The sequence below is a fragment of the Condylura cristata genome, unplaced genomic scaffold, assembly GCF_000260355.1.
Source record: "Condylura cristata isolate star-nosed mole 26May11 unplaced genomic scaffold, ConCri1.0 scaffold00018, whole genome shotgun sequence".
Taxonomy (NCBI): domain Eukaryota; kingdom Metazoa; phylum Chordata; class Mammalia; order Eulipotyphla; family Talpidae; genus Condylura; species Condylura cristata.
In genome coordinates, this window is record NW_004567119.1 from 7296037 (window position 1) to 7313568 (window position 17532).

General features: G+C 46.0%; 1 protein-coding gene across 3 annotated transcripts in view; it reads left to right on the forward strand.

Annotated features, from left to right (window-relative positions):
• SMAD1 (SMAD family member 1) overlaps nt 1-10110 on the forward strand; it is a 52217-nt gene extending 42107 nt beyond the window's left edge. For all 3 annotated transcript variants that reach the window (XM_012726934.1, XM_012726935.1, XM_004685304.2), the window contains exons 5-7: nt 456-677; nt 6338-6594; nt 9824-10110. In XM_012726934.1, coding sequence (XP_012582388.1) covers nt 456-677; nt 6338-6594; nt 9824-9967 — 623 coding nt within the window. In that variant the 3' untranslated portion in view covers nt 9968-10110. The remainder of the gene's footprint in view (nt 1-455; nt 678-6337; nt 6595-9823) is intronic.
• The last annotated feature ends 7422 nt before the right edge of the window (nt 10111-17532 follow it).

Sequence of the window (17532 nt, forward strand, 5' to 3'; positions counted from 1 at the left end):
CCTAGGCTTTGTGGAAAGTCACTCCTCTCCATGCCAACACCTTTGGCAAATTTCCTAATCTCTCTTGTTCTCTTCCCACTTTTTTTCTCTTTTTCCATTTGGCATTTGTTGTGTTTCTTTAGATGGCGAGCCAGGGTCTGAGGCGGGGTGATTGCCTTTGGGCGGCTCACAGAGCAGAGAGCACAGCGTTAGAGCCCAGCAGCTGCGGTGAGACCCTGCTCACTGGCGTTGGGGTTATCTGCTGGCAGCCCAGGGAAATGATTTCCCAGTGAAAAGAGGATGTCGCACCTGGTCGACATTCTCTGCACTCTTAAAAACTCCATCCATTAGCGTAGCAGTTGCTTCACTGTCTCTTCACGCCTTGATCCTGAGCCAAGTTTACAGCACGGTCAGTTTCAGTTTTTGAGAGCCCAAGGTAGCGGCCACGGTTGACTGTAAGCTTTTCTTTCTCCCAGATGTTCAGGCGGTTGCTTATGAAGAACCAAAACACTGGTGCTCCATTGTCTACTATGAGCTCAACAATCGTGTGGGCGAAGCCTTCCATGCCTCCTCCACAAGTGTGCTGGTGGATGGTTTCACTGATCCTTCCAACAACAAGAACCGTTTCTGCCTTGGGCTGCTCTCCAACGTGAACCGGAATTCCACTATTGAAAACACAAGGCGGCATATCGGAAAAGGTGAGTTTCCACTTCTTTTGAATGTTTGTCTGCTGTGTGCTTGTTCTCCCAGAGCTGGCTTCTCTTGGCCTAGCACGCCAGCATCGCACACACCAGATAACTTCCACCTGCCGCAGCGTGCTGGGGATTTTCCACTTGGTATCGTCAGGAAGTTCTTTGCTTTCCAGTCAGTGGTCCTCTGGGTGACCGACTCACCCAAATGGGTATCAGTTGGCGGAAATAGAATGTGCTGTTTGGGAACACTGCTCTGTCTTAGGTGTGCTGCAGAAGAAAATAGCTGTTAAACAATGGCTTACAATCTAAAACTAAAAGCAAATTAAAAAAAAGTAAACCTAGAGTAAGTCAAGTCCATATCCTAGCTCACTGGAGGGAAGAAGCAATCCAGAGTAACTTGTGATGCAATATTTGGCGAGAGCCTCAGCCTGGGCCAGGTAGGTAGCATGATTGCAAACCGGTCCTGGACTCTCTCGTAGACTTGACTATGGAGTGGCAGTGCGAGTGTTGCAGTGATGAAACTTCCAGGTGTATGATGAGATTAAGCAAGTGGCTCAACATGTGAATGTGTGAATGGTGGAAGGGGCCTGCTGGGTCTTCACTGCAGGGCACGAGGCAGACAAGGCGTGGGCAGCCGTGAAAGCTGAGGGGTATCAGTGTGGACCGTGACGGACACACATGCAGTGACTGTGTGTGCATCCGCGTCTGCGTGTACCTGTCCTTGCACATGGGCCTGTCTGCCGAAGGGTGGAGGCCCAGGTACCCAGCTGCACGTTCAGTGCTGATGATCACGTCTCGCTTCTCACTGAGAGGAGCCTGGGCTCCATGGGGAAAGGCTGACACCAGCACCAGAACTTCACTAAATCAGAAATTGAAGAAGAGCTTATGCAAGGGTTGGGGGCATACGTGGCGGCCGCTTGGAGGGGCTGCCACCTGCCGCCTCGGGGGAGAATTAAATAACCGCTCTTGCCTTTTGCAACCGTCGCTGAAGCAGCGGCCAGAGGAAATTCAGTGCCTTTATGACATCTGACCGGAGCTGGAACTTTAAAAGCACCACAGCGCACCTTCCCAGATGCATAGGAACACCGTGTCTCCCCCTCTTCCCAGAGAACCGTGACAGAAGTACAGCGCCCAGCCCAGACCCGCCGGGAAGGACAACGGAGGTCAGGTTGTCCCAGGACATGACCGAGGCAGCAAGTGGGCAGAGTGGCCCGGTTACAGGGAGAAGCAAGGCCCTTATGCGGAGGGGGAGAAGCGAGCGGCTTGGCCTCTCGTGGGGACCTTCACCCCCTTCAGCAAGGGGGTCACCACTGGTCTAAAGCTGGACAGAGACCACAGCAAGTAGGAAAGGAAAAGGGCAACTCCAAGGAAGAAACAGTGAGAAATGCGGGTGCAGTGTTCTCACAGATGCTTTCATTTGCAGCTGCTCAAAGCAGTTGTAACCAAGTAACACGTAAAACCTAAAATCACACTCAGGTAGAACACAGGCAGGAATAAGGTGACCTCGAGACTGGAAGAAGCAGTTCCCAGGGAGCAGCCTGCTGGGGCGTCCCTCTCCACTCAGGGCGCCTGCCGCCCCTAAACCCGCTACTTGGAGCAAACATCGACACCGTTTGCACTTCTCTCCATTTGTTGTAAAAACAAAAATCCTCTTCAGGTATCTTCTGTTAGTGAAAACAGGTAGTAACGTAGGTCTCCTAAAAAGGCACAGCAGAGGCCCTCCCTGGTGGTGCAGCCGGTTAAAGCGCAGCACTGAGAAGCTAAAGCCGCTTTGGCATGAGTTCGATCCCCACTTGGGAGGTGACCCACAGGGCGCGGCAGACCTCTCCTGACCCGCCCGCTGCTCCCCTCAGCAGTGTGCTTCGTCAGTTGGCCTGTTGTGCTCCCCACTGTCTCTGGTGAATCCTCTTGCCACCCCCGCACCTCTGGCTCGTACCCCAGCTCTGTATGCATAAATAAATCTTTAAAAAAAAAAAGAAAACACAGCGGAGTCTTGGCAGCACGGAGACTATGGCTCTAGCTGAGAACATCTCTGTTACTGGGAACTGCTCAGGCTCGTAGGGAGGGCAAAGGGCCGTGATGAATGGTGCTGGAAGAGATCATACATTATAGGTGTCTGTAGACCTGAGATCTGTGCCATGCACCCATTTAAAACAATCCCGTGTAGAATACGTACACAAGCACACACGTGTGCCTGCGTGTTTCGCGTTCAGGAGGGCAGGTGTGGAGGGAGGGGCCGGAGGGTGCCACTGAAGTGGATTGTTACAGTGGAGGAAGCTGGATGACACTTACGTGGCTGCCATTTGTTTTGGTTTTCCTTGTTGTTTGTTCTATTTTAAACTTTTTGGTAAGTTTGAAATTATCTCCAAAGTTTCAAAAAGCAACCTACTAGGAAATTTAAAACAGTGAATCAAACTAAAAGGGTTTTTAAATAGATGTTTGAAAGCCATTTGAGATAAAGTTCAGCATTTACACATCCTGAAAAAAAAAAACAAAAAGACAGGAAGTTCCTTCAGATGACGAAGAATAAATCTAAGCTGCTATTGATAATGAGGTGCTAGAAGGTACATACCATGCAGACAGCTCTCTGGGGTCTATGGACCCTTGAAACTGTACGGAAGCGTAATTTTCGATACAGTGAGTCGTAGATGTGGCCATTACTCCAAAGCAGTTAAGAGCTGTTGTATTCTGGAACATTCCTTTTGAAAAATAGGGAGAGAGTAAGGATTCTGGGAACACTGTTATTTAAAATTATTCCTGATGCCCGACACTACAGCCTGTTGCCGAATTGTAGATCATGGAAGGAAGCCAAAATTAACTGTCATTTTCAGATGCTGTGATTAACTAATTTGTAATATTACGTAAATTCTTAAAGCTAGGAGGTCAGAAGCTCCAGAAAGCTCTTCTTAATTCCACCGTGCAGTAAGGTCTGAGTGCCTCTCCTCCTTCACCCACATCAGCGTTACTTGTGGCAAACATTATGACGGTTTGTCTAGAAACCTCTGGATAATCTATTTTTAGAAGCCATAGCTCAGTTGCCTTTAATCTGGCATAGTCAGGAAATACTGTGGAAAGGAAAGTGACTTTCTTAGTAGTAAAAGAAGATGTAAATTTCTCAGCAGTAATCTAACCCAGCAATATGTGAGAATTATGTAAAAGAAAAAAGAAAAACCCAATTTTACTGTGAAATAATTTGAATAAATTAATAGGCCGTCAGTGTTCTTTTAAAGAGAAAACATAATACTGTGAGAACATTTTCAGTACATTACTTCATTCTAATTTAATCTATGATTTAAAACAATCCATGTCAAAATCATAACGCAGTGTTTTTTGAAAGTTGGAAAATGTTTTCATTTGGATGGATAAACAAATCAAAACAGCTAAAATTTTTAATGAAAGAGATAAACGATCTTAGCATTGGGCTTAATAAAAGATCATGAAACAGCAGTTAAGTCAGCATGTAGACAAAACAATAGAATGAATTAAACTCAGACCGTCCTGTATTTAAGATTTGAAAGTGTGCTAGTGAAGCCTGAGAGATCAGTCAACTGTTCTAATGGCTCTTCGTAACCAAATGAGCTTTGGGGTGCAGCTGAGGGGAGCAACCCTGACCCCATTCCATATATGCAATTAGATTAATAAATTGAATTTTTTTTTCTTAAAAGCAGGCTATTAAAAAGCTAGAAGAAAATACATTTGATCAAAGAGGAAGAAATTTTTTAAGCATCAGAAAAGGTCCTAAGAGATTTGACAGACTTAAAGATATCAAATTTCTATAGGCTTAACCAAAATACCATGAACAAAACGAAAAGACAAAGGATTAACAGGGAACCAAATAAATAATTTATACCTTTCCTCTATGCACAACTCATTAAAATATAATAAAAGTACTGGCAACCCAGTGGGCTAACAGGAACGGTCACTTCACAAGAGAGACATGGCAACTTGGTCTCTGAGCTGGTATCCAGGCCCCTCCACAAATCAGGGTCTTTTTCAGCTATAAATTAGGGAGACTTGGTTTTTGGTTTTGATTCAGACTCTAGCGTGAGTGACATGCGTGATGCTGGTGAACGTGTAAATTGAGACAGGCTTTCTGCAAGAGGCTTGGCACAGGGATGGAACAGCCTCCCGATCTCGTGATCTGACTTCCAGGAATCTCTTCTAAGGACATCCGAAGTAATCCAGAGACGTTTACCGTGGCTGGCTTTTTTGTAACAGCAGAAAGTTAGTAATGGAGTCTTTCAGGAATTCACTGTGACTGTACGGCGGTGTGGTCATATTCGGTGTCTGACAAGAAAGCTTTGGAACAGTCGAGACCAAAGCAATAGGTCGGGTGATTGGGGTCCTCACCTCTACGCCACTAAAGAAAGGGGTGATGATGTTTTCTGCTTCTTTGCATTTTGTTGTACTTTCTAAATTTTGTCAAATGGAAGTTCTCTCCGGGGGAGACGTTTCTCTCCCTCACACTCTCTCAAATTGTGACCCCCTACACAAAACAGAAAATTGGGCTGCAGCCCCAGCAGCTGTTTCTCTGCTGCTGAGCTCGTAGCCACGTGCAGCTAAGCCACAGCACATGTTTCTGAGAGACAGTCACGTCAGCGCTGACTGGGCCCTGCCGAGGTTACCTGCGAGGTGCACTTTTTAAAGCCACCTGGGAGGCAGTGGTTTGCTGGGTGGCCCGGAATAAAGTCATCTTCTTTGGTGGGTGGGGGCTTTGTCAAAATAGTTTCCCCTCTTTCCTTTTTTTTTAAAGTCTGGGTAGGTTGGTTTGCTGCGCTCTTGGCGCTCTGCACCTTGCCGGGGAGTTTGGGAGCAGATGGTGGTTCTGTGAATTGTTCTTCTAGTTTCTTTTTTTTCTTTTTGTATTTAAAGAGCAGGTTTATTAGGGAAAAGGACAGTGGAGTAAAGGACACTTACATAGGTACAAGCAGGCAGGAAGAGCTGCCCCAGAAGTCCCCAGAAGTCTGAGACGGGTTTGCTGAGAGCGGCCTCATGCTTGCAGGCAGGCAGCCTTAGGAGAGCGGCTTCTGCTGAGGGAGGTCAGGGCAGAGAAGCCCTGGCCAGTGCAGGTCATGGGCAGACAGGAGGCCGCTGCCCTGTGGAGGGAGGGGGGGGTAGGAAGAAGCGCCTGCCTAGGCACAGGTGGGCAGAGGATGGCTGCGGGCTTTCTATTTCTTTATCCTGGATCTTACAACTCTCAGAACTATTTCCTCCCCCTGTAGCTTCCTCGCTCTTTGCTTTCTTTTCTCAACCCTGCCCTCTCCTACCCCAAAATACTTAGCTGCAAAGTAAGTGTGAGGGCTTGTATGGATCCGCATAGGGATTGCGTCATAAAGGCAGCTTCATTTTGCTGCATTTTAAGGTCGGAATCTATACTTTGCATCCATAGTCAAATAGGACATTGAACAAATGAAATCGCTGTGGTTTGTTGCTGATTTCTTATTTCCTAGAAGCCTAGACGTGCATGAAGGGCATTGTATTAACTAATCCGGTTAACTGAGGTTCCTTTCAATTTTACAAGTCTCTAGGAAAACCAATTTCTTTAATTAGCCAGCGTTTGAATTCAGTTAAGTTTATAAATTGAAGCTACCCAGATACTTTTCAGCTGCCAACGACAGTATTTTCAAGCAGTAACGCCTTGAATCCCATGCCCTGTCTTCCTGCAGGCGTGCACCTGTATTACGTTGGAGGGGAGGTATATGCCGAGTGCCTCAGTGACAGCAGCATCTTTGTACAAAGTCGAAACTGCAACTATCATCACGGATTTCACCCCACGACAGTTTGCAAGATCCCCAGTGGGTGTAGTTTGAAAATTTTTAACAACCAGGAATTCGCGCAGTTATTGGCGCAGTCGGTGAACCACGGCTTCGAGACGGTCTACGAGCTCACAAAAATGTGTACTATACGAATGAGCTTCGTGAAGGTGGGTGAGCTGGGGTTCCTCCCTTTGGGTTTATCACTCTTTGGCCAGGCTTCCTCCCAGCATATCGACCTATGTCCTCGTAAGAGGTGTCCGTGCAAGTCAGCTTATTACCCTGGTACTAATAACTTTAACCGGGATATTGATTGGTGAAGAGACTGTCACTTGCCTATAGACGTATTTGTTTAAAACATCAATAGCTTTAACGTCTTAGTGACATAACACCATCTCAGCCGTTATAATGCCCTTGAATATGGTCTGTCATATAGTTAGCATGATTTTTTCCCCCACCCTCCACTAAACCACCTAGACCCCATCTGCCTCTGCCGTCTCAGAGGTGGGGGAGGGAGGCAGGTAGGATAGATGACGTGATGGCGTCGCTGTCGCAGGTCAGCTCAGAGGACACAGCTCACTCCGTTGGCGCTGCTGTTGGTGCTTTTCTGATGGTTAGTATGCATTTGCTTGTGTTCGACAACATGCAAGTGATCTTTATGTAAAAACAAAGGTTCAGGCTGCTAACACTTATGTTTGATTGGTCAGGTTTTTCTAGTGGTTCCAGGAAACCTCATGATATTCTCATAATTCAGAAGTGAATAGGGCTCCTGCCTGGAGACAAGAGGCGGCCCAAGCGCCAGATTGTGTTGTGAGACTGGAGGAGAGGCGAAGGCTAAAGACCTCAGGCTCCTCTTCTGCTTCCGAGAAACGCACATTTTTGACGATGTCATTGAAAGATATATTTGTAAAAAGTTAAATGTCTGGCTGGATTTCACGAGTCAGTAACTTGCTCTAGTCCCTGGCTGACTTGTCTGAGTTCTCAAAGATAAATGCTCATGCTCTGTTACCTTGAGAAACAAAACTAATTATCCATCTGGGCGAGGCAGGCCCCTTTCATGCGCTCTCTGGAGAAGCTCATCTGACTTGTCGTGAAACCTGTTTTGTAATGTATTTATTACAGAGGGTAATTTTGGAGCTTTACTTCGTTAATCACCCTTTAGATCAAAGATGTCGTCTCCCAAATAGCACTTTTTCCTCCTGTTTCAATCGTATCATCATCTCTTCACTGTATTCTCCTAGTGTTTGTTTTCTCAAAATAGTTGTTCTTTGTAGCTGAGCCTAGTACGTTTTTTAGCATGAACGGAGGCTCTGTACCTTTTAGAAGAGTGGCCTCTATGTCCTCACCTTTCTCTTGCATTACCACCTAAGGCTTAATTTCTGACTGAGCCTTCTAAGGGAAATAATCTTGAAATGAGGACATCCACTTGTCAGCAGCATGTTTGGGGTTTTGGTTTTTATGGAGCTAATAATCCCTCTTTTGAGAGCTGAGACCCAGCTTCTAGTCTTGTCTGCCACTGAACCCCCACACTCCCCGTCTCCGAAATGGGTGGTGGGTGGACGACGTTGCTGGCTGCAGCTGTCTGTGCTCAGGTCCCGCCACGCACCTGTTCTTACTGCAGGGCCGCTCGGCTCCAGAAGAGTTAGTGACTGTCGCTCCAGTCGGCTTTCTCCTCAGATGCGCCCTGTGCCAGTTACCCAGTCAATTCTAATGATTTCTCACTTGGGCACAATTGTAATTATTTAGTTTGACATAAGAAAAAAACAGCCATTATACTAATAAAAAGTATAGCACAAGGATATGCGTTTAACATTAATTAGATCTCGTTCCCTCAGCAAGTCGTTTAGCAAACTGTTCCAGAGGTGCCATACAAAGGTGAAGACACCCTGAAGTCTCTAGCTTCAAGGTGCTTGCGGACTAGTATGTCTTAAGTGTGCTGTTGATGGCAAGTACTGGAATGGAGGGTTATGCGAGACGCAGTAGATGTCGCTGGCTAGAAAGCTGGATTTGGAGAATTAAGGATGAACACATCTTCTATTAAAAACTGCTGCTGATATGATAAAGGGAAGCTGCTTATCCTATATTAATAATAAAAAAATGTGCACACTGACATTCAGCGACAACTATCTTGCACACTCAACATTATTCTTTTAAGGATGACATACTTTATCCTTTCTTTGCATCTTTAGAGAAATGAGACAGAACATCTTACTGACAGTAGTAGACAATCTTGTATTAGTTTAAAGGTGATCATTTTTAATATTAATATAAAACACTTTAATAAGTTATTTGCAAAGTAAATTCTCTCGATATGAACAATCCAATGAGTTCAGCTGAACTGGAGCTCTGCTTTGCCGTAGTCACCATGTTGGACGGTAGAGACCAGAAATAAATGAACCCCACCTTGCCTTCGAAGACCTCAGTGTCTACTGGAGGACACGTGCCCGTATGCACACCTGGGAATCAAACTTCACAGCTTGTTGTAACTGTCACAGATGTGCACACACGGCTGTACAGACATGTGCACGCACATGGATGTACATCAGGTGTATGTACATAACGGACATAAATGGAGGCACATATATATCTGTGAGAACTTTAAAGAGAAAGTTGTCAGATACATTCTTGAAATTCCTAGAGCAGGTAGGATAACTAATACCCAGCCTTCTCTGATAGAGCTCATGAAACAAGGTGTGTCAGAACTTCACATCCCATTGTCCACCATACCAAGAAGTTTTTAATACATTAACTTTCTCTTTTGTCTCATGACTTTCTTCTATGGAATTTTAGTAGCCTCATCAGTAATTCTGCAGACGCCTGCAAGCTGTCTCCTCATGCTTCTTATGCAAATGCATAGTGAGTGGGATCTGGTGGTCAAGACAGTGACTTGATGTCATTTATAGCTTTTTGGATACTCGATTGGCTGAATAGGGAAGAAGTGTCACTTTGTCTGGCATCCCTTTTTTCTTAGGTTCTTGATACTGATTGGTATTGATAAAGTGAGCATCGCTATTACTGCATGATCAGTATTACTGGGCTATAAATAATGTAATAAGCAACAAAAATGAAAGTATTAAAACACTCCTATCCCATATTTTAAAACTTTCCCAAGACAGGGACCTTTATTATTACTATTATCCTTTCTCTTGTTCACGTTTGTGAGGCATTTCAGAAACTAGGCAGTACTCCCAATCCAGACATGGACTTTAGGGAGCTGGGCGCACCCTCCCCCTGACATCGCCTGCCAAATTGTGTGTGCATTTCTACGTGTGAATGTTTGTTTCTGGAGAGCACCCAGAGCGTAAATCAGAGGGTCCAATTATAAAAGAGTCCACTCTCTTGGTAATTTTTCTTTACTGAGTTAAGCGACTTCTGTGACCTCCACTGTGTTGTTTCCAGGGCTGGGGAGCAGAATACCACCGCCAGGATGTCACTAGCACCCCCTGCTGGATTGAGATCCATCTGCACGGCCCCCTGCAATGGCTGGATAAAGTTCTCACTCAGATGGGTTCACCTCATAACCCCATTTCATCTGTGTCTTAAACGGCCTCAGGCTTCTGCCTCTTGCAAACTATTGAGCCTTGCACGTACTTGAAGGATGGGTGAGTCAGATGCGGTGAGAACTGACAAAGGAGCCTTGAGAATACTTGACCTCTGTGACCAACTGTTGGACTCAGAAATTTAAAACAAAATCGAAGAAAAAGCCTTTGGTGAAATACTGTTGATACCAAGAACCTGTTAGTTTACATTGTAGCATTCTGTTGTAAATCGGCTGAAATGCGACCGTTTCGCAGGACTCTGCGCACAGGGTAGAGCAGAGACGGATGGCCACGCCAGGGACAAATCAGCTATGGGGAGTCCTAAGAGCTTCTTGTTTGGCACTTTAAGGTCATCGTTGGGCAGAAGTTCAGCATTAATGGTCTTTCTGATGTGTGTTTTTATCGGGTAAAGCCTGTGCAGCGTCTCCTCATGGGTTTTCATAATATTTTGCAACTGTTTGTTTAGTCATGGGGGATTTTTTTTTGTTGTTGTTTTTAAGTAATGGTTAAGCTGAATGAAATACATGGTAATCTTTCTAAAATTGTATGCTGACCATACTGCTGTCAGAATAATGTTAGGCATATGCTCTTTGCTAAATATATATGTACAGAATATTTGGAAGTTAGGAATTGACTAGACTAGTGGCTTTAGTATGGGGGGGCGGGAGGTAGGGAAATGACAACTGCAAATGTAGAATATACTGTAAAAATTCAGTTTTTTGCTTTAAAAAAACTGATGTCTGAATTTTGCTGTGTTTCAGTTTTTTAGAGATTTTATCCTACTTTTTTTTTTTTTTTTTTTTTGCATCTCTTATCCATCCTCTAAAAAAGCAGTTATGCAGCTGGTTAATTCATGTAACTGTGAGAGCAAATGAATAATTCCTGCTATTCTGAAATTGACTGTCTATGTGTTTTAATATCAATTGTATGGAGTGCTTGAATTTACTAAGCAGTTTTTATGGAGTTTACAGTACAGAATAGGCTTTAATTTTCAAATAAATTGTTTGCCAAACCTAGTAACTGTTAAATATTTGGAGGATTTAAAGAACATCTCTGTTTAAATCCATTTCAGACTTTTTTAATTCTTTTGTACTATGTTTGGTTTTATTTTCTTCTGCTAATCTTTTATATTCACTTATGCCCTCGTACAGAGTACTTTTATTCCAAAACTAGTGGGTTTTCTCTACTGGAAATTTTAAATAAACCTGTCATTATTGCGTACTTTGATCACACATCTGTTGCTTCCTTTCTTCATACACTAGATTGATGATCCAGGAGACCTGATACCTTTTTTTAGGGTTTTTCTTTGCTGAGTGTCACAAACTAAATTAGAGACAGGGAGATGGAGTCATGACAAGAATCGCTTTAATCAGAGAAGAAGGGACATGGGGAACTAAAAAAATAAGGAAAACTAGCTAGCGGAATCGACAGGCACACACACTCTGACGTGAGGAAGGACGGCAGCAAGCAGTCAGCTGGAAGTGCCAGGTCCTGGACTTCAGTGGAGGCCGCAAGTGAGTGACGACGGAAGGTGCAATACTGAGGGGACAGTGAGAACTCTAAGTGCAAGTAAGTGCGGTGAGCAGAAGTGGCCACTTCTGCAGTGTACCTGCGCTGGGGTGAGCCCTCCCCTCCCCTCCCCACACCCCACCCCCACTCACACAGGCCACCTGTAAAGGTGCACTTTGATACCTTTTCCCCAGAGCTACGTACAACCCATTATTCCCCAAACCTCTGAGCAGGCAGAAGTTTCTGTAATTTGAAGGGTGACAGCACAGAGCTGTGTGTTCTTCATGAACATTAATTCTGAGTCCTCGGTGTCTTTTAAATGCCTATGCCTGGAAGTTTGGGAGGCTATCAGAATTTCCACCTCAGTTTATAGGGTTTTTGATTGTCAGGGTGTGGGGATTTGGGAGGGGAATAATCCGCCTTCCCTCTGGGTTCATGTTGGGCCAGAGGAGAAAGCCAGTTGCATCATCAAACAGGTGAGCAGAGAGAAATCAGTCTAATAACACAGAAAATGGACATGGTTGCAAATCCTAAAGAATCATGGAGCAGAGCGGGGTGTTTCATCAGTGCTTACCTGGGGCACCAAGAACAGGGGTGACACGACATGATGGGGGGTGACCCAACTTTGCTTAGGAAAAGGGGGAGCCCAAAAATGCTGGGGCTTTATGGCTGTTTATAACTCAATCTGCATTCTCTAAATCATGGTAATAGGCTTCCTGACTCTCAGGTGATCTTTACTTCCTATTTGTGTTACTTACCTACTGGGCTTGTTAAGAAGAGCATGCCTGACCCTTTGGGGTGGGGGTGGGAGGCAGTCTCACGACACAATTAAATCAAGTAGGAGCTCAAGAACAGAAATAGGTGTGGGGGAAGGGAATGGCTGCTGAAATAACGTTGGATACAAACTCCCCAGAGATTTTTTGTTTCAGGTTAGGGGGCTAAATGCATCTCCAGATATTGCCACGTCAGCAAGAATGTGACCCTCACATGCGCACACCCAGCAAACTGAGTGAATTGAAGGTCACAGAGAATAGAGGTGAAGAATATGGTAACAAGGCCTTTTCATATGACCCAGAAACTCCAGTATATGTGGGCAAGACCCCCTCATTCTCGAAAGACTGGCTTTCTAGCAGCAGATCAAAGAAGGGCAGATCTCCGAAAAGCTCCTCACCCATTGCCAGCTTTACGGACTTGTGCACTTGATACGTTAGTGTATTTCCTGGCTGCGACCAGCCGGCCGTACAGAACAGTCCGTGTTTCTTAATTGTCTTTCATGTGTGTTGCCCACATGGGCCCTACAGCATTTTCTTCTACCAGCAGGACTTCCTAAAACATAATTGGCCGAGTGCTTTGCAAACTACTGTAGCAGCGTCGGGTGTTGTTGCTGTGAGTGGAGGGTGGCCGCTGGCGGGGATGGTAACTGGTCTCCTTGTAACATGTTCATCTCTTTCTTCTGGGGGCGCTGAAATGTTTATTGTTTATTGAGTCTGATGCCTGTGGAGCAAGTCCAGTGGGTTTTAAGTCAATCGTCCCCAAAAAGGGTGCTCGAGGGAACCCCTGAGGCGTGCAGTGTCCCAGCTCGAGAGCTGGAAGCCTCATTAACCCATCTGGAGGCCCAGAGCTGGCAACCCAAAGGCCGTCATCCATTCCAGTCCTTATGGGGCAGGGCAATGAGCCAGCCAGGCCCTCTGGGAAGCGTGGGGGATGAAGGGGCATTTCTTTAAGGAATCCTGTAGGGAAAGCTGGCAATTTGCAAATCTCCTCACTTCTAGATCTGAAAAGTAAAGCAATGCAGCATTTTATCTCTAACCAGACAGTCACTTTTGAAAAGGGAAAAGAAATTAAACAGAGCCAGGTTATTCCTCAGGACCAAATATGGGATGGGAACTCTGGGAAGACAATGTTCTCTGTCCCTTGCTCTGAGATCAGACAGACTGGAGCATACAGTTGGCCCACGTCTCTCCAGCCCAGCCCATGTGGATGTGCTGGGGGCTGACTTGTGCGCTCTGGCCTAGTCTGTGAACAGCTGCACCATCGTGTTCTTGCTGTGGCATCGGGGCTTCAGCCTCACTACCTGGGAAATAATAGTCCGGTAAGCTGCCGGGAGGAGATGTTGGTATGAGGCACGCTTGGCACCAAGCCAGACAAACAGTAAGTGCTGGATAGTGGCTCGATTGCAACAGAGGTGATGAGTTAGCAGGCTTCAGAAATACCGTGAGCCCTCAATAAAACGAGGCAGTAGGGTTCTTCTGTCTCCGGGATATGGCAGGTCATCTGAAACCCACAACTTTGTGAAAATCCCACAGCAATAAGCACAATAGGTCCAAGGAAATGCAGTGAGTCTGCCTAAGCCGAAAAAAAAAAAAAAAAAAAAAGAAAAAAGGCCATGCCCCAGTGTGGCAGAATAACGCTAATAAAACATCAATCGTGTCCCTTTTCCCCAATGCTGCCAAGTCCGTCCCAAGAATCTTGACGTGGCCATATTGCAAGTTTTAGCCTGTTTAATAAATCATTTCGTTCAGGGTGTTTAATTATTGATCTCCCCCTACTTTATAGATTCACTGCCTGTTAGGACATCTCCTGCCCTTGTGATCCCCAGTGTTAATGTCAGCTCTATGCCTGGTTCCAGCCTGGGTCACCCGGCCTTGCCTGTTGTTGCCACATGGCTCAGAGCTGTTCCTCCCACCCAGGCTTAGCGTGCTGTAGCCCCCAAGACCCCAGCTCCCTTTCGTAAGTTCACCCCGATTCTACTTCCCCGTTCCCTCCTGCAGGGTTTGCTTGCAGGGGCTGCCACCACCTACCTCGGCCCATCTCTCCTGTGGCCTTCCCCAATTCTTCCCACAGATTCTTTTTTTTTAAAAAAAGATTTATTTATCCATACAGAACTCGGGTACAGGCCAGAGGTGCGGGGGGGTAGGGGGGTGAGAGAATTCACCACAAACAGCCGAACAGGCAGATCGATGAAGTGCATTGCTGAGGGGAGCAGCAGGTGAGACAGGAGAGGTCTGCCGCGCCATGTGGGTCACCTCAGGGTGGGGATCGAACTGGTGCCAAGGCGGCTGTGGCCAGCTTGCAGTGCTGCACCTTAACCCACTGCGCCATCAGGGAGGGCCCAGATTCTTATTTATCCCTTGAGTGTAACTTTGTCTCCTCTGGACAGGACATCAGAGGCTCCTGATCTACTTCTGGACGTGTGTTATTCCTTTCTGGGTGAACTGGCAGCCACTTGCCCTGGGTGTCTGCCTAAATACACAGCAGATTCTCCCGTGACCGGTCACCATATATTAATAACTCATTTGTAGCTAGTGAAATCCATGAACTCTTCCTCCCAACTCTCCTGCTCCACTCTCTCCCCCGAACACAATTCTGCTCATGCTCGCCTAAAGGCGTTTAGAAACTTTCACCCGTGTAGGTGGTCACGAGAGGAAGGAGACACGCTAAGCCAGTGTAATTCTATGTAAGAATAAGGCCAAATGGAACGCCACTAAGAAATTTCTCTGAAATGCATCATGTGACAATAACACTTGAAATGTCATCTCAGCGGGTCACAACGTTGATCTGGCTTGACAGTGGTGGAGGTTTTTCCTGTATTTCAGTCTTGTTTCCAGGGGATTGGGAGCAGGACCTAGAGAGGAAGAAAAGGTCAGTCTGAGTCAAAACTGCAGCCCAATCCTGCCTCCTGACAGCCCTTCCTGAAGGATCGCTGTGAAATCCTCCAGCCTTTTGGATCAGGATTTACTCTGTAAATGGGACCCATCCTCCAGGGGTATGGAGGAGAGGAACAGCAGACAGGTACAGGGCTGTTTGTCATAGGCACCCCCTGAGTCGGTCCCAGCACACAGTAGGCGCCATATGTTTGGTTAAGCTCACTGGACAGTTTATTTATTATTTTTTTTTTAAATATTTATTTGTGCATACAGAACTGGGGTACAGGCCAGAGGCACAGGGGTGGTGAGAGGATTCACCTGAGACAGAGTGGGGAGCAGAACGGGCAGATGGACGAAGTACACTGCTGAGGGGAGCAGTGGGCAGGTCGGGAGAGGTCTCCCGCGCCATGTGGTCACCTCCGGGGGTACAGCGGGGTTCGAACTCATGCTGCAGTGGCTTTAGCTTCTCAGTGCTGTGCTTCAACCTGCTGCGCCACCAGGGAGGGCCTGAACAGTTTTGTTTGTTTTTTTTTTTTTAAGATTTATTTTATTATTTATTCATACAGAACTGGGGTACAGGCCTGAGATGCGGAGGGTGAGAGGATTCACTAGAGACAGAGTGGGGAGCAGAACAGGCAGATGGACGAAGTACACTGCTGAGGGGAGCAGTGGGCGGGTCAGGAGAGGTCTGCCGCGCCATGTGGTCACCTCCCGGGCAGGCGGGAATCGAACTCATACAGAAGTAGCTTTTAGCTTCTTAGTGTGGTGCTTTAACCCGCTGCGCCACCAGGGAGGGCCCAAGAACAGTTTATTTTTTAATGTACGTGTGTCCAGTTGAATGCTAAATAGCACTGAAATAACTGTCTTCAAATTCAAAGCCATCAAGTTATATGGGACCAAAGTTAGAGCTCAGTAAATCTGTCGAAAAGATTTTTAAAACTTACAAGATGGAATATATCCAATTCCCTTCAAAAATTTCAAAGTGATTTTTGAATTGAAACTTCTCAGGGCCTAGGCTGTAGATGACCATAACTATTGCTTACTTCATAGGTAGTTTCTCCTGAAAACATAAGCCCATGTACTTCCTTACGCCATCGGCCCTTAATCCAAGCATTCATTGCTACTTTTGTACCTTCAGCTTGTTATGAGAACCAAATTCAACCCTTGGGAGAGCATTTGAAATTCTTGACGAAGTACATCCTCACGCTTTGATAAATGAGTGTAATTAGCTCCAAGATTTTTGTTCATAAGCTTAAACTGGTGTCACCCATCATTAAATATTCCCACTAAAATGAATGTTAAGAACCTCAGTGTTACTCCTACCAGAATAGTGACTAAAGCAGAGAGCCTCATTGCATAGTGCTGAAAGCCTCCAAGCTCTTCTCTCTCCCCTCGACTCACTCTCGTGAGGGGACATCCACTCTCCAGCCATGACATTGGCTGCTTCCTCTGACCTTGACTCAGGTGTCTTCAGCCACACTCTTTCAGGAACTCACGTGACATTTCCACTGATACCCTCTCAACCTTAGTGCGGACCTAGCTGAAGACATTCCCACACTCCTCCTCACTTACCTGAAGGGGAGTAGCACCCCCAGGTGTTAAAACCTCTGGTTGTTAAAGCCGAAGATCTTTTTCTCAACCCATATCGGTTGGATCAGCAGATCTGGCTGCCTCTGTCTTTCAGTGGCATTTCTAGTCCGATTCTTTCCATGTCTGCTCTTTCCATTCTAGTGGATGGCACCTTTGTCTCCTGCCTGGATAACTCTCTGCCTCCTCTCCTGTGTGTGTGTGTGTGAGGCCGCCAGTGAGCCTCACACGCTTTCAGGGTGTCTGCTTGTCACTTTCCAGCAGCTCGTCTGTCCGGGAGTTCCCACCGCATTGCCAATCAAATGCAAGCACTTGCCCGTGGCTCCTGACACCCTCCCTCCGTGGTTCTCATTTTTAGAAAATGATTAGAATTCAGGGGTGCCCGGCCTATGGTTACAGCAGTTGCAGGAGGCTGCTGCTGGCCTTCAGTGAGCAGGAATGCCTGAGCATTTACATGTTGAAATACCAAGTGCTTTCAGAAATGATTCTTCAAACAAGAATGAATGGTTGACTGGTGATGGCAGCTGGGTGCTTATGAGTAAATTCTGGACTGATTGTACTCATCTGCTGTGGGATGAGCTGAGGGGACTTCAATATGGAGCCCAAATTCTTTACCAATTCTCTGCAGAATGTGGTTGTCATAACAAATAAACAGTAATTAATGTAGACCATGCGGATCACGTCAGAGAGATCTTACTCGAGTCCTAGCAAGAAAAATGGCAGGTAAGGTCCACGAATTTAGTGCCTTCCTATAAACTAGGGCTGGAATCTCAGTTTTAATACCATTTTAATGTTTACTAGGGGGATTGGGTAGCTTTTGGCTCCT